This window comes from Indicator indicator, chromosome 10, assembly GCF_027791375.1.
Source record: "Indicator indicator isolate 239-I01 chromosome 10, UM_Iind_1.1, whole genome shotgun sequence".
Lineage (NCBI taxonomy): Eukaryota > Metazoa > Chordata > Aves > Piciformes > Indicatoridae > Indicator > Indicator indicator.
The window spans coordinates 23,593,518-23,617,570 of record NC_072019.1 but is presented as its reverse complement, the minus strand read 5'-3'; the positions used below and the strand labels follow the sequence as shown (position 1 = coordinate 23,617,570).

General features: G+C 38.6%; 1 protein-coding gene across 1 annotated transcript in view; it reads left to right on the top strand.

Moving 5' to 3' along the window:
- SPATA6 (spermatogenesis associated 6) overlaps window positions 1-19,034 on the top strand; it is a 40,633-nt gene extending 21,599 nt beyond the window's left edge. The window contains exons 9-13 of the mRNA XM_054384551.1: window positions 102-142; window positions 1,681-1,856; window positions 10,850-10,949; window positions 14,724-14,812; window positions 18,866-19,034. Of these exons, the coding sequence (XP_054240526.1) occupies window positions 102-142; window positions 1,681-1,856; window positions 10,850-10,949; window positions 14,724-14,812; window positions 18,866-19,034 (575 nt within the window). The remainder of the gene's footprint in view (window positions 1-101; window positions 143-1,680; window positions 1,857-10,849; window positions 10,950-14,723; window positions 14,813-18,865) is intronic.
- Window positions 19,035-24,053: the final 5,019 nt, after the last annotated feature.

Here is a 24,053-nt window from a genome sequence, read left to right as displayed (position 1 = left end):
AAAATGTAGGACATTGGAATTTTGCTTTGAATTTCTCCTGGTTTACACCTTTGTTTTCTTTTTTTTTTTTTTCTTTTTTCTTTTTTTTTTTTTTCCTCTAGATCTTTCTCTTCTTGGCAGCTACAGACCCAGGAAAGCCAAAGTGAGTACTCTGAAGTGTTATTGTTTACAGGTTGTTTTTTGGGAATCTCTGAGTTAGGAGGATTGTCTTGCATGGGTATTTTTGAAACTTTATCTACTGTAGTATCAAAAGCAAAAAAGGGATGTTTTTACATCTGATCTAACCCAGTTTAAGCCTGTGACACATTATTTGCAAACAGAAATGTACACTCTGCAAGAGATACACGCCTATAGGTACAGAACTTTGTTCTCCTTTGGGCGTTAGGGCTTATGAGAAGGCTGTAGAAGAGCCTTTGCACTTGTCTTCCCAGTTATTCTGTGAGTACTCTTCATTCTGGAATTGTATAGAAAAGTAGCATTGGTATGACTGGCAAGCCACTGTTCTATTACTTCATATTCTCCCTCTTTTAGGTTTTAGATGCTTTGTGTATTAAATGCATCTGAAGATCAGTGTTAGAGGTCTAGGTTTTTTTTTTTTTATTGTTTCTATCCTCATTTAGTTGTTTTTGCCTGTGTTCCTGAAGTATTGTACAAATAGTGGGTTTGGGTGTTTAATTATGTACTGTACTCCCTTAGATTCCATAATGGGTGGGAAAACTGATGGTAACAGGGAGGAGGGAAGAAGGAGAATTATAAGGATAAACCTTGCTGTGTGTTAGGAGCACTTCTGTCAGATTCTAAACTCTTATTACCAAGGATTGCAATTTTAGGTGCCATGGAAGTCTAATATATTGTGCCACTTCTAGATTGTCCCATAGCTGTAAATGAGAAACTGTAAAGAAGAAAATGGAGAATTTCTACTAAATATTCTAAATGGGGCAGGGGGGAGGAAGATATTATTTTTTTAAATTACAGCTATTTTCAGGTTGTGTTGTCTTCCCCCATCCCTCTGGCTCCACTGCCAATGGGAAAGCAGATTTTAGGAGCAGTCATTGGAGAATGCAGATAGCTGAGCTACAGGTTAATTTATCATGTTCTTGACACCACTAATCACTTGCATTCTTTTCAGTCCTGATTTTGTGAGAATCACATCTTTTTCATGCCAGAACTGTAATATAGGTTTGTTTAAGAGGAGCTCTTTCCCAAAGCTGAAAAAAAAAAATAAAAAAACAAACCTCACAGCCTGGAAAGAGCTAATGAATAACCTGATTGTTGTTGGTCTAGGTTTTTTTTGTGGGTTTGGGCTTTTTCTTCAGCTTTGGGAAACAGCTTTTGTAAAAGTCCCTATGCCAGGTGAAAGGGAGTAACCCGTGGAAACGTTTTAGTGGCATGAGATTCCTGGGAAGGGCAAGTCTTTAAACTGTGCAGTTAGAAAAGGTGATAAAAGGGTTGTTACAGCAAACTTTGCCATGAGATGGTGTGTTAGATGTCAGCAGAGTCCTCTGACACTTAGACCAGAAGTCTTTCTATCAAATGAGCATCCTTGTTCTTTTCCCAGCAGGCAAATTTTCCTGCATGTATGTGAAACCTTTAACAATCTGGTTTGGAAACTAAAGGATTGAAATGTACATCTTAGTATTCATAATAAATCCTAATAAAGTTTGCTGTCTTTTTTTACAGGCAAAATCTACTCATGGAAAAGACTTTGAGAGTTCTGGTGTTTGTAATGAGGATGTGGTCTCAGAGCCACCCAAGAAGCAGTCCCACTCTGCTGGTTCATTGGAGCATTCAGCACCTCCAGCTCTTCAGAAGCATTCTCCAAGTTCTGTGCTAAATCGATCTTCTCTAAGGGAAAGGTAGTGACTTGGGTTTGTTTGTGAAATTCTGGAGTTATTAGTGTGAGCAGATAAGAGTACTTGCATGACTGAAGGGACTGAAAAAATCTTTCCCCAACAACTGTGTTATTGTGTAATTTGTCCTCAAGTGCTGTGCTTGTCATCACCTCTCTGCTTAATGAATGTAATCCTAATAATTCAGCAACGACAAGGATCTTTGATGTTTCTGTTGCTAACCTTCTCTGAAACAGTGAAGCCCCCCAGATTTCAAGCTGTTCCAATGTTCCTCTAAAAGAGAGGATATTTAAATCATCCGTTTCAGAGGTCATTAGAATCTCAGGAATGTAACTACAGATACATATCAAGTAGGCTTTATGGGATGTACTTGCAAGTGTTTCTTCATTTTGACTTCTGGCTAGTGTTTGTAAGCACATACTTGTGGCTCTGCTCTTGTCAGGTGTGTGACTAAGGTGTGCAACATGCTTGGGCTAGCTTTAATCTAGTCAGTATTACTTTCCAGTCTTTCTGCTTTGTTGACATCCTAAGATTTTGTTTTGTTTGAATTGAAGCCTGGGCTTCTATCTACAGCAGTTGTGTGCATATCTCTTGCTATATTTAAATTAGTTTTCTCAGTATTCTTCACTGACCCCAATGGAGTTGTGGTGGGCACAGTTTCTAATACTCCTTAGTTCTGTGGATTTCAATCCCTGGGTTAATATTTGGGGCAATCCTCACAGCTTTAGTGTCTTATGAGGGCAGGAGGGAAGAAATAGCAGAAAGCAGTGCAACTTTTTATGCTTATGTCCTCCAGTCCTTCAAGGAGAGTATTCCCTACTTCCTGTTGAGTAGAACATGTACTAGGTGCACAATGCTACTACTGTACCTTCGGTTTAGGAAGTTACTAGACAGCTTTCTGGGAGCAGAAAAGCTAGATACAAAGCTGGGCCTGAATGAGAGAATGTGTAAAGTACCTGGGAGAATCTGAGGATCAAACTGATGGCCTGCCCTAAATGCTGAAGTGTTTACTGAAGCCCTGCTTGAAGATATACTTTGGTTAGTTCACACTCATTCCAGGCTGTTTCTTCCATCGTTCCCTCAGTTAGTCAGTGCTCGCAGGGTGCATTTTGTAGCCTACACACAGCCACACAGTGGCTTTTTCAAAACAGGAAAATTGCTTCTGTTTTTTTTTTTTTTTCTTAAGAAAAATGACAGATGGCATGTGGGAATTGAATTTTTAATACTCATAAAGATCGAGCTGGTGTTTTGCCATCTCCCTCTGCTTGAAAATTTGCTTGTTTGTTGTTCTGTGTAATAGTATTTCTTGAGAACTGTTACACAGAGATCCAGAGGGATCTGGGGTTTGGAGGGAGGTTTCTTTGTCATCTTGTCTACATCTCCTTTCTCTTCTGACAACATCTAGGGAAGAGATACTGTAATGGTGACTTCTTTGTCCTTTTTTCAGCTGGACTCCTTTTGGACATGGAGAGGGGGTAAATTCTAAAATGCATTATATTTAAATAAAGCTGACAAGGTACTTTTTACTGATGGCAGGAAAGTCGAGCTGCTGTTGCATGCATAGCAATTCAGTCATCTGCCAGTTAATCTTGGACTTGTTTGAATGTTCCTCCTTTTTCTCTTTATGAACCCTCTCCAGATGAGATTTGTGATCTTGTGAAATTACTTTTTTTCTTCCCGTTAGAACAAACGTTCTCAGCTCTTTAGAGCTGTCACTTCATGTAAAAGATGTAAGCATTTATTTTTTGTCATGAAAAAATTCAAATTGAGGTAAAGGACATAGTCTAAAAAAATTTGATCTCTGTTTCATGCTGCTGAGATAACAATGGTGTTAGTTGACTGCTGAAATGACAAACATGGATCAAAGGTTTGGAAATGCATGCAAACACTGCTGTTCAGATCATTGAAATAGAGAGAAAATCAGTGCTTCTGAAAGTATAGAAGTCTTAGTGTATTTGCAAGACTGTAGTCTTATCTCACGGTATTTTGGTGTTTATTTCCTCAGCTGTATTTTGAATTACAAAAACAAAGAGCTTAGCATATCCGTGGTATTTCTTTTAATGCTAGTCAACCCACAGTCAATATGAAATTTGACTCCCAACCTCAACCTTTAGTTCCCTTTTTTCCCTGTATTTTTTTTAAAGGTAGTGTGAAGCTAGTATCTGCCTTCTCTGGAGTACTTCCTAGAACCCTGCTGAGCAGTTGTTAAGCCACTGCAATACTGTTCTGTGATACAGAAATTGGGGTCTTGCAGAAGGTCCTCTGAGCCTTTTTGTATCCTTTCTCGCAATTTCCAGTCCCTTTCCGTGAGCCTGCTCAAGAGACCACAAATCAGTCCTCTCCGCTTTTCCACTGGGTTTGAAACAGAAGCAGAATTGTAAATAGATTTGCTGTTGAACAAGGCAAAACAGTTTTGAATATTTATATTTCATATTTTACTTTTACATTTTTCATTATGGGGGTCATCTAAGGAAAGAATTTGTTGGTTTAACAAACTAACTCTGTCAGCAGAGCGACGTGCCATACAACTCCACTCTTTGATTCTCTCTCCAGTGCAGTCCAACAGCACAGACACACTCTTCAGTTGCAGCCTGTGGTCTGTGGCCAGTAGTATGTCAGTGCAGTTGACCAGCACCAAGAGTCTGGTTGGTTGTGCATAGAAAAGTGTCATGTATGCTTTCTGAAAGAGAATTAGCACTGTATTCTTTCAATGCTAGTGAAGGGAAGCAAAATTTCAATCCAGTCTTTGCTTTCATGGTGTGTATACACCATGGTGCATGCTTAGGAGATGGTGCTTTTCTCAGAGACTTGTGAGCTAAGCCTTCCTTGCAGCACTGAAATATGCAGCAAAGTACCTTTCATAAAGAAAAGGAGAAATAGTGAGGTGGCTTCTATAAGTCCTGTGAATTGTGCTATGTGCTGGCACAAGAGAAATCCTTTTCTCAAGAGACTACAGCAATCATAAGAGTATTTGACCAGTTCTGTTGAGAGCCAAAGTTATTTCTGATGCATTTGGGATTAAAGGATTCTTTTTTCCTACTCTTGAAGATGCAGGCTTTTGCTTCCAGAATGAAGTGCAGCTCAATAATGTGTTGCTTTTTTTTTTTTTTTTTTTTTTTTTTTTTTTTTTTTGGTAATGTTCTCTTGGTTATACTGCTGATGTGTGATCTTACCTACTATAAAATTTAACAGAAGCCTACATTCCATTAGATGTAAAACAGGGGTTAACTGTTTGGATCACATATCCTTCTGTAACATTCCTTTATTGGTTTACTACCATCTTTTTATATTATCTTTTTCCAAGTACTAGGGAAATGCCAGCATGAAGTTAGATAGATATGATGATAGATATAATGGTAGATACTAATAGTTAAATATTAATGAAAAGCTAGATCCTACCTGAAGTCCTGGAAACTTATCAGAAGCTTTGGCTTCAGCAATCTTGAGATGTGTCCCCCCAGATCTTAGGTACTAGTTTTGTTGCATAGCAAAATATAGAAAGAGGTAGTTCACCTCATTTGAATCAGAATTTACTTCTGGCAGAGTATATGTTTAATTTCTGAATAATCTCTGCTGCAAAGTTGAACACTGAAAAATTTAGCAAACTTCTTTAACAAAAAGGCTTGCTCTAGGGAGAGGCTGTAACTGGATTTCCTGTCTATTTCTAGCCATTTCAAAATCATTATTTGTGATTTATATATTAATTTTTAAAATTTAGTTTGGTAGTAAGGTTGTTCCTGAATCTTCTGGGTCTGTCAGTCTCATCTCTTGGCAAAGTTTACTTATTTTGCTGGAATCAGCACTTGAAGAATGCATTTCATACCATGATCTGTAAAAACTGATCAGTACCAAAGCCTCATTTCATGTTCTTCAACATCTAAACTATTTGTCATCTTCATTCGTTGACTTTGCAGCAGCACTAAGTAAATTTGAAATTGATTGTTGTTAAAGCTGGTTTGTGTATGAATTAATAAATTCAGAGAAGATAGAAGTTAATGGAAAAGCTTCCAAAGAGGGTAGGGAGGTACACCCCATTTATGACATACTAATGATTTAGTGCCAGAAAGGCTTCAACCTTTTGGGGATGACTGTTCAGTTTAGACTATTGCCTTCTTTGAAATTTTGGAAGCTGTCTGCCATTGAAATTTCACTTTTTACATGAGGATAATGTATCTTGCCACAGGTTTAAGGGTTAGATATGAAACTTAGGAGGGGAAAAAAGCATTTACTGATTTAAAACCTCAGCACTCAAAATCTCTATAGCACTTCAAGGCCTAACTGTAAATGGGGCTTTCAGAAGTAAAAGAGATTATATAGAATGGATGAGAAATTTTTACCTTTTTCAAAGTCATTATTTCCTGCTAAAGAGGGGAGAGTAAATGGATACACAGCTAAACTGTTGGCTTCTGCTTGCAAATATTTAGACTTCTGTGCCTTGACTGTAATTGTTTCTGCTTCTTTTCTGCCATTGTGAAAGCAGCCTGTTTCTTCCACTTTGTTACATCACACATTTTAAATACTGTGAGGCTGTAAAGACTTTTTTGTTGGTATATTTTTGTTACAATTCAAGAACTGGTATGTGCCAATATAGTCTCTAAAACACTTTTGTGCTACATCTACAATAAGGTTCATACCCATCAGTCATTTTAAGAAAAAAACAAAACTAAATTGCATCCTTTAAGTAGACCAGTGAAGCTCTGAAGTTCAGCCTAGCCCTTCTATTGTGCCTCTGCACAGACCAGTATACACTGAGAACCAGGTTCATAGTACTGAATTACCACTTCATCTCCTCTTAAATAACTCCACTTACTCTGAATGCTGCATATATGCCTACTTGGATATGAAATCTATGAGGGCTTTTTTCCTGATTCAGAATTAAATATATTTGGTTTTCTTGAGAGTCTCTCTTTTGTAAGATCTTGCAGATGGTGGTGTTTTTTTTTCAGGTTATCTTGTGCTTTAAGAGTTCTTTCTCCCACTTTTCCCCCCAGTTATGGTAGCATTCTCTCCAAGTGTGAATCCAGTACTACAGGACTTCACTGATTTCTGTCTTCTGATAGTTTGTCCTTGTGTGTGATTTTGCTCAGCATGAAGTGTGTGTCTTTGAAGCTGATGAATTCTGCATGGAGGCCACATGCACCAAGTTGTTTGCCATGCTTGGAGGTGTGATGGTGGGGGAAGAAGTCACGATAGGCATTGCAAATATTCTGCAGTAGGCTTTTGCATTAATTCTTTGGATAGGAAATGTATTAGTATCTCCTGCTGACATGTGATATTAACATTTTTGCTATGTGCAAGTGGGTGATTGGATTGTCTGACATTTGAAAATACCGATTTATTACATCTCTGAAGTTTGCAAGCTGCTCTTTGACTAGAGGACATGGCTGGGTGCATTCTGTTTGTATTTCTAATAGAGTATTTCATCCTAATGGATAAAATTATACATGAAAATAACTTTAATCTTTAACAGAAGATCGATCTAGACTGCCTGCTTAGCTGCTTGCTTTTTTTTGTGCCATCAAGGTAGATGTTGTCTGTATGACCTTAAAAAAAAAAAAACCCTTAACTCATAAAAGAAAATAAATGCCTTTAGTCACATTACAAGGGAAAATGGTGCTGTTCCCTTGATCGGACTGGACACAACATCTTTGAAATTAATCTTGAGAAGTTCTCTGATTGATCTGGCTTTTTCTAGGTCACTGAGCTATATTTCCAAAGTGTTTATACAATCTATTGGAATCAATAAACAATTTAAACTGATGTAGCTGCAGAATGTTTGCAAGTCCCAGGGAAAATTGAAAGTATGACAAAGAATACAGCTGTAGAAGTTTATTTCGTCTATCAGGACAAACAAGTCATTGAAATGAAATGACTTTCCTTTCAACATTGCAGTATGATAGTGACACCTTAATCACATAAATAAGTAGCTAGTCATTTTAAAAACTCGTTACTGGTGATTTTGGGTGAATGGAATCCATTTATTTATACTCTAGGAAGCTGTGCTGTAAAGCCTGTTCTATAAAATATTTCCAATAGCATAGTGAGAATATCATAAAAAGGTTTCACTTCAGATTATGGTTGTTCCGTCTCAGGCATGATTTTATTGTGGTTTGAGTTTTGGTTGGTGTAAATATTAACATTATGACTTTAAACGTGGATTAGACTCTGTGGTTGTTACTAAAATTAGACAACAACAGGCTAATTAGAAAGAAGCTGGTACTGGTTTTAATCACACTCAAGCTTTTGAGTTTTTGGGGGGGTAAATTAAGTTTAGGGTTGGTGTGAGCAAACGTTTCTTATACCACAGCGCCCACTTGTGGTTTGGATCAATAAAATCACTTGGAAAAATTTAATAGTTCTTGAATTAAGTGCTTAAATCATCTTCTTCTTGCAGACATAGCCACGTATTTTCTAAATGAACACAGTAGCAAGCTGAGTTTTCTTTTTTCTTTTTTTTTCCCCAAAAAGGAAATAAATTTATCTCCAAGGATATTTGTAAATTTAAGATTAATAACAATGATCTGAAATCTTATGTACGAATTTCATAACATTTATTTCCCAAAGGCAATCTATTCCAACTTCTCCTCTCAGTGCCAGCAACCTGCATGTTGGAAGAACAGTAGCTGCTGTATTAATAAGAGAAAATGCCATGACTTTGTGGGTCTATCTTTTATTTGTCAAATGGGAAATGCTTCACTCTTACTGTGTTTAGGATGCAGAGTTTTAAACTTACGTTTCAGAGGTTCTTTAATGTTAGTGAATGTTTGTAATGCTAATGGGAAGTTATAAGATGATAGTAGCACTTCAGCCCCTTTACCTTCTTTATTTAAAAAAAAAAATGAAGTTGTAGGTTGGAGGGGTGTTGTTTGTTGTTTTTGTTTTTGTTTTTTTTCAAAACACCACCAGTGATAGAGCAGATGGGTTGTAATGCAGTACATCAAACTGGGTTTGACTGTGTTAGGGAAATGAATGCTCCTGTCTGCTGAAGGGACTGAAGGCAAAACTTTCCTCCCCTAACAAAATTCACAAACCATTTTGCTTTCTTTTAGATAACTTAAGTGAGATCTTGTAGTGCAACAGATGGGTAGGTTCTAGTATGCAAAAGGATTGAACAGAATTGATTTGCAATATGTGCTGTTTGATTTGAAATTAGTTATGTATGTTCAGGATGCTACTACCAATGTTATGGACAGCTTTGTGAAATGATCCCAAGAGAAACCATGTTATATGTCATTAGAAATGTGGAAAATACATCCCCTGTAGATGATATAATTAATCTTTCTAATCTTGTATCATTTCTTGGCACTTTCTCATGAAGAAAAGTGGAAGCATTCAGAAATAGTTTGATTTAAGGAAGTTGAAAATAGGCTGAAAATATTTGGGCTGTTTAGAACCAAGAGAGATATTTTGGAAGAGTAAGCAATGATAAGTGAATCCAAATAAATTGGTTAGATGCAAGAAAATAGAAGAAAGTTACTTGAAAGCAGAGAAATGATCATTTTTTGCTTCTATTTCTGTCGTGCTCTGGTAAGAGAAGGAATGATCCAAAGGACTGCAAAGAGCTCCTTGCCCTGCCTGTAACTTTCAAAGCACCCTGGCACTTCCCATTTTCAGGATCCAGCTTCCATTAGTTTTCATGTTGCCAAGTTACTTATTTGGGACTGAAGCTTTCTATGTGCACTTGGTTTGTTCTTTATGAAAGGAGTTGTACAGTTCTTAGTGATACTGAGGATTCTGGAAATTTCCTGAATGTGACCTAAGGCAGGCATGATCGAATGGGGCATTTCAGTGATAGGAATACTTGCAGTCTAAGTCCTACAAACCCATCAGAGCCCACTGCAGACTCTCAGTGTTCAGAGTTGTGATGTTCTTCTGTTGCATCAAATTTGTGAAGCCCATTATCAAAGCATGTTTCCTGGACTCCTAATCCATCAGTATGGCAGCCAAGGCTGCTAGTGGCTGTTGTTCCCTTAGCTCCAATTGCAGTGGGGTGGCTTGCTGGCTCACAACTTGCCTGATGGCCTGTATTCATATTAGCATGATACCACATCATGGAGGTATATTTTCTTGGTGCAAAGTCAGGTTCTCAGGGGTTAGAAAACATTGAAAGGAAGATGCACAATCTTGATTTGGTGCCCTGTTTCTGTCTACTCTAAGCTTGTGTAAGTAAACAGTTCATAACTTTTCCTTAATGATCTTTTCCTTACATTGATCTCTCTTTTTAAAATGATTTTTTTTTTAATAGTGCAGTTTTGAGTGTACTAACTTATGGTGTGTAAGTGATGCTATCCTTAAAATCTTAGCTGGATCCTTTAACAGTCTGAGAATAGCTATTGATGTGGAATTCCTGCCAGCTTCTGAACTCGCTGAGATGGATGAGGACTTCAATAAAAAAAAGGAGAAAAAAAAATGTGCTGCAAAACATAAAAGGGTAAAATGTATAAGTAGCTGGTGGTTTTAACTGACTCATATCAAGCAAGCTTTTAATGTAAACAAGCAACTTAAAATGCAGTTCCATCCTGTAACAACTATCAATTTGTAGGTTTTTAGCTCCGTGGACTTTCCAGTTTGCATTGGGGTTATCTTCCTGTTGATTTCTTTCAGTGAAAAACATTTGATGTCTGTAATACTTCCTTTAAAAAGAGGAAAACAAAACCTGATCACTGGGAATAGAGTGCACTATAGCTTTTCTATTCAGTAGGGACAATACAAACATTACAGCAATATTACTCAAGTTATAAAATCATCAACATTTTCTATGTTCCACATCTTCTGTTGGTATTGTGGATGCATATCTTTTATGCACTGCTCTGAAATGCTTCTTTACTTGCACCCCAGAGGAGAAAAAGAATTAGACCTAAACATTGCATATGTTCCAAATGGAAGGAAGTAATGCATGCTTAGTAATTTCAACAGAAAAATAATCTGACACAAAAGCATTTTGGGGCTTTTCAACAAGAACATACTTATTCTTATTCTGTTTGCTTTTCCTCTTCCAGATTTAGTTCTGGTTGGCCTTCACCAGCAAATGGAGATGAGATACATAAAAGAGTGAAAAATATTTTAAGGACACACAGTGCCAGACAGCGCCTCATATTTGTAAGTTTGAATGCAAACTAAATCCTTTCTTTTTTCCAAGGTGGATGAGGAACAGAACTGTGCCTGCAGTCTTTGATTTATTGTAATGTTATCCTCTGAAGCAGCCTTGATTGCAGAAATATGGATTAAGTGTATAAACCTGAACTGTTTCACTCTCATTTCAGCTCTCTATGTGTAACTTTTATGGACAGCTGATGTAGGTAACCCTGCATCAGGTTATTATAGGGTTATTGAGAACAGGTTATTGAGAACAATTGTGGTTTGTTTTTTTTTTTATATGTAGTTTTCCAGTTGCAGTTTAAACAAAAATATGTTACAGATCTGTAGAACATCAAGGCTAAATATGTTGTGCAGCTGCACATCAGCAGCTGCTTGTGTCCAGCTGTTTGTAGAGCTAATATTATTCCTCAAACATGTGCTTTTTCCCCTTAATTACCTGGCTTCCAATGAACAGAGCTCTTTAGCTAACAAGATTATGCCCAGAATCAGATTATTTTGTCCTTGGATTGAATGGAGTTTTAAAGTGTGGTTTTAGAGAGAGAATGATTTTTCCTAGTGCAGCTTTGAGGAACCCAGTCATGGCACAGGATCTCCTTGGCCATAGTATTGTACAAACTGAACAAACTGAATAACAAGGTTGTTCACCTGCAAATAACTTAGGAACTTAAGTGGGAGGTGAGGTGCCAACTCCTACCATTCTGTGAAAGGTAAAATAAAAGGACATAAGGATGAGAGGTAGGTAAGATTAAGAGCTCTGATGAAATTCAAGTGGTCTGGCAATCTAACACACAAATCTTATTGATTGGTTCAAAGCGACATGAGTCTCTGAAAGTGGAGAAAGACATCTTTTTTTGCTTCAGTATTTCCTCTTAGAAAAAAGGAGCATTGACAGAAATCTGGTTTTGAATGTTGCTGCAATCTTAAGTTACTGCTGTCCCCAGATGTCAACCTTTCCCCTCTGACATAGCTTGCTTTGGGAGTGGGAAGCATGATAAAGAGTGTGAGAGCCCTGGCCTCCCCACCTCACGCTTCGGCACAGAAACGGCAGGTGGATCACTGGTGTGCTGCTGTATGAGCTGTGCTGGCTGGGGTGCAGTGACTCCACTGGCTACAGTAAACCCATGGCAGAGGGCTGGTCTGATGTCAAGGCTGTTGTCTAAATCCACTGCTGCAAGATATGCTGATAAACATCTCTCTTAGCTCCAAATTCTCTATTTATTTACTTATTTCCTCCTCAAATTTAGCCATCCTCAGCAGCTCTTTGTGTTGCCTCCACACACACTCAATCTGATTCTTTTCTCATTTCTGTTCAATATTCATTTTTAGCTTAATTGTTGTGCTTTTTGTTTTAAAGTCTGAAAAACATTTTCTCATGCATGCTAGGACTGCTTAATGTCATTCATGCTATACCACCCTAAGTTTACCTTTATGATCTTGTGAGCTGCCACCTGTCAAATATAAGATGCCCATCACATTTGTCTGTGTTTCAGCCACTCCAAATCCTGTCATATGCTTCTCTGATGTTTTAGTGAACTTAAGTTGATAAATTGCATTTCATGATGGTCCAGCACCTACATGAAATGAAAGTCTGCACAATCTCAGCTATCTCCAGTGGTCCTTGACTACTTTCCTTGAGCAGCAGACCATGACTTCACAATAGAAGATTTACTTGCTTGTTAGGGGAGCTGGATGGCTAGTTACACAGTCTCTCCATACAGTCATAAAGACTGTGAAATTTCATAATGGCTAAAGGAGAATTTGTTCATTTTCTTCCTCTTTATTTTGCTTATATAGTTGAAAGCGTTTTACTCTAGAGTGATTTACACATATGCTGGGCTTCACTTGTTGCTGTAGTAGTGAACAAATTCACACAATTTTGCAAGCATGGTACTTTCTGTTGGCTGTTAGTGCACCTTGTCACTTCCAGTATTGAATCCTTGCTGAATACTCCCAGGAATTAATAATACAGATGACGTTTTTCTGTTTGCTCTCCTGTTGGAAAATCTCATGTTTCTGCCCTAAAAAAATCCAGATATCAGGGTATTAGGATTTTTGAGTCTTAATTACCAACCTGGTCAGAGCAAGGCTGGAAAACGACCATTTTTCTTACTCCATTTTCTTCCACTGAGCAAAAGCAATGGGAGGATGTCACAAAGGAGTCTCATGGTGTTTGATAATTTAGGTGCAGAGCCAACTTGTGAAAACTGTGCTAACAGCAGCTTCCCTGCTTGGAAAAAAAAAAAAAATCAGGTCTGTTTCCAGTGAGTGCTATAAAGTACACTGAGATTAGTTGTGCTTCTCTGAATGGCCCAAAATCTAGGTTGCATTGCTGCATAGTGGATGGATGAGGTAAATGGGTCATCTTGAAAGTGAGGGAATAGTAAAGTATACTGGCAATGTGGTGAGTCAATTTTGGCTCCAGTCTGGTTCCTCTTCCAAACTTCGAAAGGTTAAAAAACTATCTCTGCTTCGTTCCAAAGAGCCTAATGGTAAATAACCATTCCCTGAAACATCCAGATGTGTTTTCCAATCTTTTTTTTTCCATCATGCTCTGTAAAAATAGTGTAACTGGAGCTCTGCTGCCAATTCCTTAGGGTGTCCACTGCAGCTTTCTGCTGTGATGCTTTGACAGGATCATAATGCTTCCATCTTTTTTGCTTTCCAAAACGCAATTTGCCACCAGCAGATGCTGCAGAGTTTTATTTGCCACTATACTCCGATTCCTCTTCAGTGCTTTGTAGCCTGTGACTGCTGGAGGAAGAGAGATTTCCTGTTTACAAACACACTCATTACCTTGTATTTCCCCACAATAAATTGCATTGTTTTTTCCTTCATCCCTACACCTGCTGGAATACGCAGGTTCTGCATCTTATCACCAACTACCACTCTTATTTACTGTCTTTTTTCCCAGTTTTTGTTACCAGCAAGTGTGATTATTTTTAGTGCACAGTCTTTTTTTCACAGTTACTTCTTCTATAGCTTGAAGGATTATTTTGTTTACTAATCCTTACAGCAATTGGCTTCTGCTGAAAGCATCACTTAGTATCACCTCTTAAGTCTTTGCTCCTCAGAGTAGAGTGAACATGGTTGTGTGTGGTGGAATTTCTACTATCCCCTCTCAGGTGGCTCCCTTTACATGAGGTGTTTTGTTTCTTCCTTACCTTAGAGGGTGAATATGGGCTAATTAATGTCTAGACAGCATTTGGAAGGTAAGCTCACTTTCTAGCAGCTCTAAGAGTGGCACTGATGCATCATTAAGTGTGTCATAGATATTTCTTAAAGTTGGGTAAGCATGTTCTCATCCCTGTATGTGAAATCAAAGTATTCAGATATGTGGAATGCTTCTGTCTGGTACAATGCATTAAATGGCTAATAATAGCTTATTATAAATGCCAATAAATAATAAATTTTAGATTCTTTTCCCCCTTTTCTACAAGAAAGAAAATGAAGGCAATGAACAGTAGGTTTCATAGCATTTTACCAAGATGTTTGTTGGGAATCATTGAAGCTTGTGCTGTCTGCGTAGTTCTCTAGATTTACACTGTCTAGAAATTCTTTCCAGTTTATTACCTGAAAATTATTAGCTGAATTGTGCTGAACTTAATTAAAAGTGTTCATAAATGGCATTTGGCTCATTACACTTTGTCCCTTTTTCCCCCAAGAAATGTAAGCACTTTAATAGTCTTCTACTAAATGGAAAGAAAGTATTTTTGAAATGAGATCATTGTAATCAGAAACCAAGGTAATGAGAATTTGATTTCTGTTTTTTTTCAGGATGAGAGTAACTCATCAAAAGGAGACTTGACTAAGACAAGAGAATCTTTGCATAAAGCACCCTTGTCCAGGAGTGAACTGCAGAGCAGGTATGGAGTTTTACTCTGACCAAGACAGAACCTACTCATGATATTGCCCTTTAAATTTAGCTAAAAATGTCTCTTCCTATTTTGAGCTATGTAGTAATTACACTAGGAAAAGTCTTCTGTAGGAGTTAGTCCTACTAACCTTTCTCACTTAAAAGCAAAATACTGTTAACTATAATTATGCCTTTCAACTTATTTGGCACTATGTCAGTCTAGTCTTCAAAAGCACTGATTTTTGGAACCAGACTTGGTCATAAAAATGGTCCTTGGGCAGTAGTTTTTTTTGATTTTATGAACTAGAGAGCAAATGTCACTTAAAAATAAACTATAGGTTGTTTTTTATTTAAATGATGGGAGTGTAAAAGTAAATTTAAGTTTACTTAGTGATATGGTTTGAGATTGTTTTGTTGGTTTGTTCTTTCCATATATTTGGAAAAGAGAAACATCTTCAAAAACACAGCAAATATATATATACTCTGGGTTAGTGATTCAGTGTGTACCTCATTACAGAGGGTATCTTGAATATCTGAGACCTTGAAAACGTGGTTTGTATAGGTTAATTATTCTGTGTACTTTTCACATATATGAGTAGGGGTCTTTTGAATATTTTACTTAAAAGACACCAGTTAAATTGATTCTGACAACTTCTGTACTGGAAGTTTTCAATTATGATGTTCTCTATGCACATAGTGTTCTGTATGTTTTGGGTACTTGCTGGAGGGAAGTAAGTAATAAATACTTTTGGGGTTGTAAGGCTGCTTTCTTTTTTTGTTTTTTCTCTTTATATTAAGAGAGAAGTCTAAGGACTGTGGTGCTAAATTTGAGAAGTCTTGACATTAGTAAAAAAAAAAGGTTTTATTTTGAGTATGATGCAATATTCTGTACAATGGCTTCCCAAATCATGGATTCATAGAATGGTTTGGGTTAGAAGGGATCTTGAAGGTCATCTGGTTCCAAGTTCCCCCTGCTATGGGCAGGGGCACCTTCCACTAGACCAGGTTGTTCAAGGCCCTGTCCAACCTGGCTTTGGACACCTCCAGGGAGGGGGCATTCATGACCTCTCTGGGAAACCTGTTCAAGTGTCTCACCACCCTTACTGTAAAGTGTTTCCCACTGCCCAAATTCTCTGCCATGACCCCATAGTGCCGATCTTGCTCCTCTGCTGCTGTACCCCACTGAAAGGAGGGTAACTCAATGTGGGTGTCACGTTCAACTTTTACTTGCAATTAGTAAGCTCTAAAAATGTTATTGATTTGGTGGCTTTTAAAAAAATTCCTGTAGTTTGTACTTACCTCTTTGCAGGATATCTAGTTAGTCACATTTTTACATGTATGTGAAGTTGCTGCTGAAGCTGTTAGTATTTCTATACCTGTGCTCACTCCTGTATTCTCCATGTAGCCTTTTTCCTCCCTTATCCTTTGTCCTGACAGCTTCTGCAGTTAAATTGTATAGGATGTGTTTGTGAGAGGGAAAGTGCGAGTCTTTGTTTTGTGGCAGCTTTGGGACTTTGAGGTGGATGCTGAAATGGCAGACCATGGAAAAAAAAGGGGAAAAAAACCACCAAACCCCAATACTACAGAATCATGAAGTGATGGGATCTGAAATGCAGCACTCAGGCTGGGAAAGGACTGCTCCAGCAGTAGTCCCATTCACTGAAGGGCGAGACATAAAGGACTGGAGGACAGTCTGATTGCTGAGTGTTTGCCACAGTACTCATAAACAGGATACAAGGACAGAGACAGGGTTCACAGAAGGACATGGTACTGTCGACCAAATGTTGGCAGTAAAGTGGATGGATGATTGAAAACCACTGGGAGTAAGGAAAAGGTCTGCGTTTTGTGAAATATTTAGTATATGATTCACTCAGAAAAGAACTTCTGGGACTCTTAAAGGAGATGTATGAGGGAACAAAAGCATATGACAGGTATTTCAGAGCAGGGAGTTGCGTGCAGAAATCCTGCTGTTAATATGATTTGTGAGTGTAATTCCCAGATTGCTTAGCTCAGGTTGTCAGCTAGTTTCCAGTTGAGACAGGAGAGGGACTCTTCTCTAGCTTGGCTGTAGCTTTGTCTGCTCCAGTGCTGAGTACCTCATGTGCAAGGACTGGCTAATGGGAGTGCATACACACCACCTCCTCAAAAAAAAGAGGGAAAATGAAGCATATGTCTATTTTCAAGACTTTGTCAGTACCAGAGAAAGGAACTTGTGAATGTTACTATTGCTTTTGAGGTAGGTTGGTTGGTTGGTTGTTTTTTACTACAGTGAAAGTGGTTGGATTTAGAGTGTCTCTATGTAGATTAAATTAAGCTTTCAGTAGAAGACAAGACAAACACAAGGCTGACTGCAGAAAATGGATTCCCAGGAAAAGTGTGTCAGGGCTGTTGGTTGTATAGTTACAAGTGCTGCTTCTAGTGCCATGCTTATTTGTTGTCCTAAGAATTCTCCATCAGAAGTGAGGTGACATGAAATGCAGAAGGGAGAAGGTAAAACTTCAGCTGTTGATGAGTCCCCAGGGTGCTGACTTGTCTACGTTTAACACAAGCCTGAATAACTCTTGTATTGATTTTGCTGTTTGGTGTGTTGGTTTCATTGTGTCCAAAATGCAAAGCAGTTCTCTCCTGGATGAAAAACAGGTTTCCATTTGCTTCATGTTATTGACTGCTTTTAAGTGTTGGAGCTCCTTTGAAAAGGTGTGAAAGTGGCCTTTCTCTCTTTTTAATACTGGAGCCACGCTGAGATGATCTTTCAGTTTTATGTGGTGTGTGTTGGCTTCACCCTAATATTTGAATGTAAGAAATCTGAAAGCCAAAGCTGTTCCTTTTTTTTGTTTTGTTTTCCATGGGATAGTGCAAGCTTAGAAATGCAAATTTAGAAAACTGATCCTGCATCTTCCTCTTCTTCCCTCACCATTTTCCTTTCTTAAAGTGAAAACCTTGCATTTTGATGCAGAAGTGTATTTATGAGTCCTTTGATGGAAGGTTTATTTCAATTTGTCACAGGTGTTTATTGACATTAACTTGAGAACTAAGTTTTAAGCACTGGTTTGACAATAGTAGATGAGTAAATTATATTTATATAAGAAAATGCAAGGCTTCCCTGTGCAATGTAATCCACTCCTAAATTAAGATGGTCACAGTAAGCTTTACATTTCCAGTTTCATTTCCTAGACTAAGAACATTCACAGAAGACTGAAGATAACTCAGTCCTAATTTTCAAGCGTCTTAAGTGCCTAAATCTCTGAGCAGATGTGAAAAATGTCGCCTCAGTAGTCATTTTTTGCTTCTGATTTTTGAGTTACTGGCTTCATGCTTTATTACAGGAAAATGTAAATTTCATTCTAGGACACTAGCCTTTGTTTGAAAGTTTCAAGAGAAGGCAAATAGTCATGAAGTTTAGATATATAGAGTTCAGATTTGTCACTGTTTTGTGATGCTTTTCAGAGAATAAATTTGGCTTCCATAGATCTAGGAAATAATTTCTCAAAGCAGCTGAAATATGAGACTCTATTTGTGCTCAGGATTAAACCAGTGGCACAGAAGACAGGCTGTGGAAGGAGCACTCGATTGCCACTATATCATAATGTATTTGGTAGGATACTTAATCCAAGATGCTTCCGATAGAGCACTTTACAGCTGCAACCACAGTGATTTAATACACCTCTGATAGATTGTCTTCATATTGAAATAGCTGCTTGTGGTTACATTTTAACCTTCAAAGGACACAAAAATCCTACTGTGTTGCTCTTACACAGGCTTAGTGCCTAGACACGCTGCCTATCAAAATACAGCAAAATTACTGCATGCTCTTTGAAAATTAATTCTCTTTCTGTTTGGGAGTTATCATCAAGTGCACTCAGATAAATGAGGGAGAATCTGTGTGGATGAATAATGTGGTGCTCTCATTTCCTAGAAATAACTGCAGTGCAGCTTATATTTGTTTGTGAAAGGTAATCAGTATTTATCAGCTCTGCATTTGGATTTCTGCTGGGTTTGTGCTTCTGATTCCTCTTCTTTATCTCTATTTGATTGTTATTTCTTGTTTCCTTTCTGTTGACAGTTCACCTGTGCAGCAGAAGTCTACTGTCCACTTGGATAACAGTGACTACTGGGCAGGTCGTGTAGCTGCATACAAGGGGAAGCCTCGCAGAGCCATCTTTGAAGAGAGTCTTGAGAAAATATACAGAAACATGTACCAAAAAACTTCTGGCACTATTTTAGACTCCTGATAGAAATTCCCCTGAAAATACACAGTGTTCCTATTTGTAATGAAGCCTATTTTTATGCAACAAATATTTGTACTCTATTTTTAAGATGTATTAATGGTTGGGTAGGGTTTTGGAGAAATGGGGTTTTGGTCTAGGTTGCCTCCCGTCCCTCCCCAAAAAACCCAAAGAAGCAAACAAGCAGCAACTAAGCACCTTCATGGTTAACCAAGATGGTGGTGTTCCTTTCAGGTTCTGAAGGCTAATGGGTCTGCTGGACATTCCTATATGACATCAACTCAGGTTTCTGCTGCAGCCAATTCTTATTAAATAATTAAAGCTGTTTAGTAACATAAACAGAACTGGCTGAAGGAGCAATATGCCCTAGTGTTCAGAGAAGGGGTCTGAAGAGGAAGGTGAACATGAGTGTTGATTCAAGTGTCGCATCTGGGACAAGGGAATTGTTTTCTTGAAAATTGCCTTTGAATTATTTATTTTTGAGAAGGGCAGAAACTGTGATACTGACCTTATAGACATGCTTTCAAAGTGGTTTCAAGCACCTTTAGTCACAAATTTCTTAATACTGTCAAATTTTAAAAGAAACCCACCTAGCCCAGCAGCCTTTGTGTCTGAAGAAAGGTCATCTTCACACACCCTGTGCATTTGAAAGTTTCCAGGTTCTCTTGAAGGCAGCCATGGCATTTGCCAACATACTTGTAATTTTAAAAAAATATGAATAAGAAAGGATTGTGGAGGGGGGAAAGACTGGAGCTAGTCAGCAAGCTCCTCTCATACACCCTGTACCGGCCTTCTGAAGTTCCTGCATCACAATCCCACCTAATTTGGAGCCTGTCCTTCCCAGTCTGCTGGGATCCTGTTGGCAGAAATCACATTGTTTTTGCTAAAGGCCACCAAATGTTCATCAGCAGTTCGATGCTTTCCCTGGGGATGGAACCTTTTCAGCCTTGCATTGAACAGATCCCACATTAGCAGACCAGGGCATATTGCCCATCTATTGAAAAGCAGAATGTTCTGAAAGGGCAAGAGTGTCCATCTCCTGCTTCCTTTCAGAACAGGGGAAAAAAACAAATGCCTGTTCTGGCTCCTTCCCTGACTGAGCAAACAGATTCAGTTACACCAGTGCCATTTTACCTGTTATGATTGGATAAAGGATAAAGCTAGCAGTGCAGATGGCAGAACATATGACTGTAACCTGCCGGCATGCATAGATAAACAAAAAGTTGGTCTACTCTGCCTTCCGTCCTTTAATGCTGAGACAACATAATTGATTTCAGAAAGCAGTTGGTGAGCAATTATGCTAGTGGGAAAGCACGTTGAAAGGCTGTGTGCTTCTGCTTCAGGAAAGGGGACTCTCAGAGGAAGTGTCTTGCATATAGACATTTCTATTCCTTGTAAAAGTGAAACCAGTTGAAGTGGATTAATACCGATAACTTTCTGTCCCTGCTGCCATTTAGCACATTAGTGCTTTCAAAGGGCATTAGTTGCACAGTCCTGTGCTGTGGCTAAGTGTTGAGTCACTCCATGAAGTAGCAGTACACTTAATTTATTCTCTCATTCCAGAAGTGAAAAGTGAAACTTAGCCAAGCTGTGCCACTGAAGGTGTTGTGGCCATGGAGTATTGCACTGCTGGGCCCTGGTATTCATTCATCAGCCTGTTCCTGTGACTCCATATTAGCCCATAAAGCAGTAGTTTCTTCCCCCTTGCAGTTCAGGAAAGTAGGTATATTCACATGGATCCTAAGTAGGCAGTGCACTTTCTGAGAAATACCTTCTGAGCTCTTGGTTGAAAATGAATCTGCTGAGAAAAGAAGGTTGCTGTGGTTTCCTGTATGTTTGAGCCATAAGATTTAGTGTTCTTGTCATGGTACCCCACAATTTTCCTTCTATATTATCTGTGTTTCCCTCCCCAGTATCACAGCTTAGTGAAAGTTGCAGTCTTCTGGATATTGGCTGCTCCCCTTTGGCCTTATCTGGTTCTGTCACATAAAAGTCATGTTCAGTTTTTCCCTCCCCAGCAATTCAAGAGATTTTGGTGCCTGTTTAGCGTATAAGAAGGCCTGAGTGCTGAGTCTTTCTTTGGGTATCAGCAGCACAAGTTGCCATGAATTCAAGACTCACGTTGGGGATGAGGAAGTTTGGAGGCCACTGTGAAAAAACAAGGATAATGTTTGCAAATCCAGAGATACCTCTTTAATTCACCTAGCTGAAGAAAAGAAGCATATGGTAACATGGCAACCTTCAGTTTTTCATCAAAGGTGAAAACTGGGTGGTAGAAACAAAGGAAGTGTCATACAGTGAATGTTGACCAGTATGAATATTCTCACTCTAGCCTTCATATGCAGCATAACAGCAAATGAAGCAAACAGCCTGTGAGTGTCTCTGGCCCCGCTCCAGCTGCGAGGGGAGATGATGTGTATAATGTCTTTCTGAATCAGCTGCTGCAGGATATGTGCTTCTCTCTTGGGTCAGAGTCGTTCCACACTTTACATGCTGTGAGACAGCAAAGAGTGTTCTCTTCCAAGCACTGTCCTGGAAATCTGGTTTGGTTAACGGAAAACTTTTCTCTGAAATGTGACTTAAGAACCAAATTACTCCAATCTGTTCCTAAAATCTGCAAGCCACTTTGCTTTCAGAAGCATTTGGGCCCTTCCCTGTTTGCTCAGCTAACCCCCTATTAATATGCATACAGCTCAAGTGCTCTGAGCACTGCTGCTCTGTTGCTACTGCAGCATGTGATAAGTATAGGTTCAGGCAGCAAACCAACATAGTAATAAATTGTAATTGTTTAGTGCACCTTGCCTTCCAATGCAATTTAAATCCCTTCTATCAAATGCAAATTCCTAGGGTCCTGAGTGGAGCTCTAAATAGCATTTTCTATGCTCATTCCTTATCTTTTGCCATCCACAAAGTGGTCTGTTAGTGACAGTGGGATGGTTTGACCCCCCCTCATTTTACCTCCTAAAGGAAGGCTGCCTACTCAAACCTGGAAATAATGGGCTAGATAAAGAGTGAATTAGTGGTTTGCTGTAGAGGCTGTCTCTTTCTCTTGCCCTCCCCAAATTGTTATAACCCTTGAGTATTCTCACTAAATGCTGTTGAGCATCCAGCATTGCTTGCAGTGTGCAATCAGTGCAATATTTTAATTACTTTCATTTTAATAACTCAGAGACTACTTCCTACTTGCTTCCTTCCCTCTTTCCTACAAGTACCTTGATAAAGTTTAGGATCATGGGGTGGCAGCTTTAGGCAGACTACCTGCCTGGGCTCAGTAGAAATGCCAATCCTTTGCTGTGTGCTCATTGCTTTAGAAGTCACTCAGTCATTGACCTGTTGTGGATTAAAGGCAAAATTGTCAAACTAATGATTTGCTTTATCTAAGTTTTCAACTCCAAGAAGAGAAGCTTACATTTGTCCACTGGGGACAAGGGGCCCAGAGATGGCTACAGTAATGGGAACAGGTAGGAGCAGCTTTGTAAGATAGATGGGCAGCAGTGTTTATATTCCACCTTGGAAGATGAAGATGAGCTTGGAGATGATGAGGGCTGTTCTTCAGGTTGTGCAACAGATGTTTGAGTTTTACAGTTACTTCAGAGGCTAACGAAATCTGGGTGGCAGGGAGAGAGAGAAAGAAAGCTACCTATAAGGTTGGGAAATCTGTTTTGGGGATGAAATAGCAGAACATTTCTTTTTGCTCAGTATTAAACTTGTTACCTCAGCTGTAACATGGGGAGTTTGTGCTCTGTTGAAGCTTACTTAAATGACTGTGAAGTGCTTTGGGATCCTGAGGTGAATATTACAGTAATTATTTTGTGGAAGCCTGTCTGAAAAGTCCTGTCTCACTGCTGGCATACTGAAAAGGCTTTATTTTAATTTTCCCAGGTTTATTATGTTTTAATCAGACAATTATTAAGCAACTCTTAATCTTATCAAGATAGAAACCTATTAAACCTAAGAGACAGATGAAGAAGGTAATGAACTGCTTTACTACATATGCTTTTAGAAGCTAATCTTTACACTTGGTATCCTACTCAGCTTCTTTCTGCTGCATGGCCTGGGTTCATCTACTCAAACTGATGGCTCTCATGATACCTTTTTTTTTTTTTTTAATGCAAATATATTTATTTATTTTTGTCCTCCTGATGTCTTAGTGCTGTCTGCTCTGTGTACTAATCAGCACTGTTCACATCTATCACATTTGCTCTCATCCCTCTCGCCAGGAGCATGTGGTGCGATGATGTGTGCAACTTGACAGTGGAAAAGTTTGTGTGGTGTGCCATAGGTTTGTCAGAGAAGGTCTGTTGGAAGGACTCTGCCTTTTCACTCCATGTGCAAGGAAAAACTTATTCTAGAATTCTGTCCTTCTAATTTTTAAGCTTAAAAGTGTTTTCTGAAACACTGAACTGTACAAGAAACTTCTTACCTTTCTAGTGAAGTGTTCACTTAACTGCATAAACCTTGCAACGTGGAATCTCTGGGTCAGAGGAAAGCAATGTTAATTGCTTTGGTGGCTATGGAGAGATCATTATCAGGGGGCTGAGAGTATCTCAAGAGATTTGTTTTACTAATTGAGAAATTTAGGGAAACTTTCAAATCAATGGAACTTTTAGTTTTTTTGTTTTAGTGAAAACGATTGAAGCTGAGAGAGATAGGAGAACAGTGCTTCTGTGAGTGATTTTTAAAATGAGCTACCTCACTGACAGAAATTATGTCTGGTTTGGGTGATGGTCTCTGGTCTTTGCCCAGCTCCTTTCAGTTTCAGCAAATAAACCAGTGTTGTGGGAAGTGCTAAAGAACACCTGATATTCCTGTTCCTGTTATACAGTGAATTGCTAAGCACAAGCCCCATTGATTGCATTGGTTTCTAGCACTTTCTTCATGGAATTCAAAACATAATCAAAGCCTTTAAAAGATGAGGCTTTAGTTCCTTTGTTATCATTGTTGGCTTGCCAAACAGTTTGTTCCCTGTGTGTCTTCAGTGAGAAATTCTCTGAAGTGTGGTGATAATTTGTCTGGATGGCAACC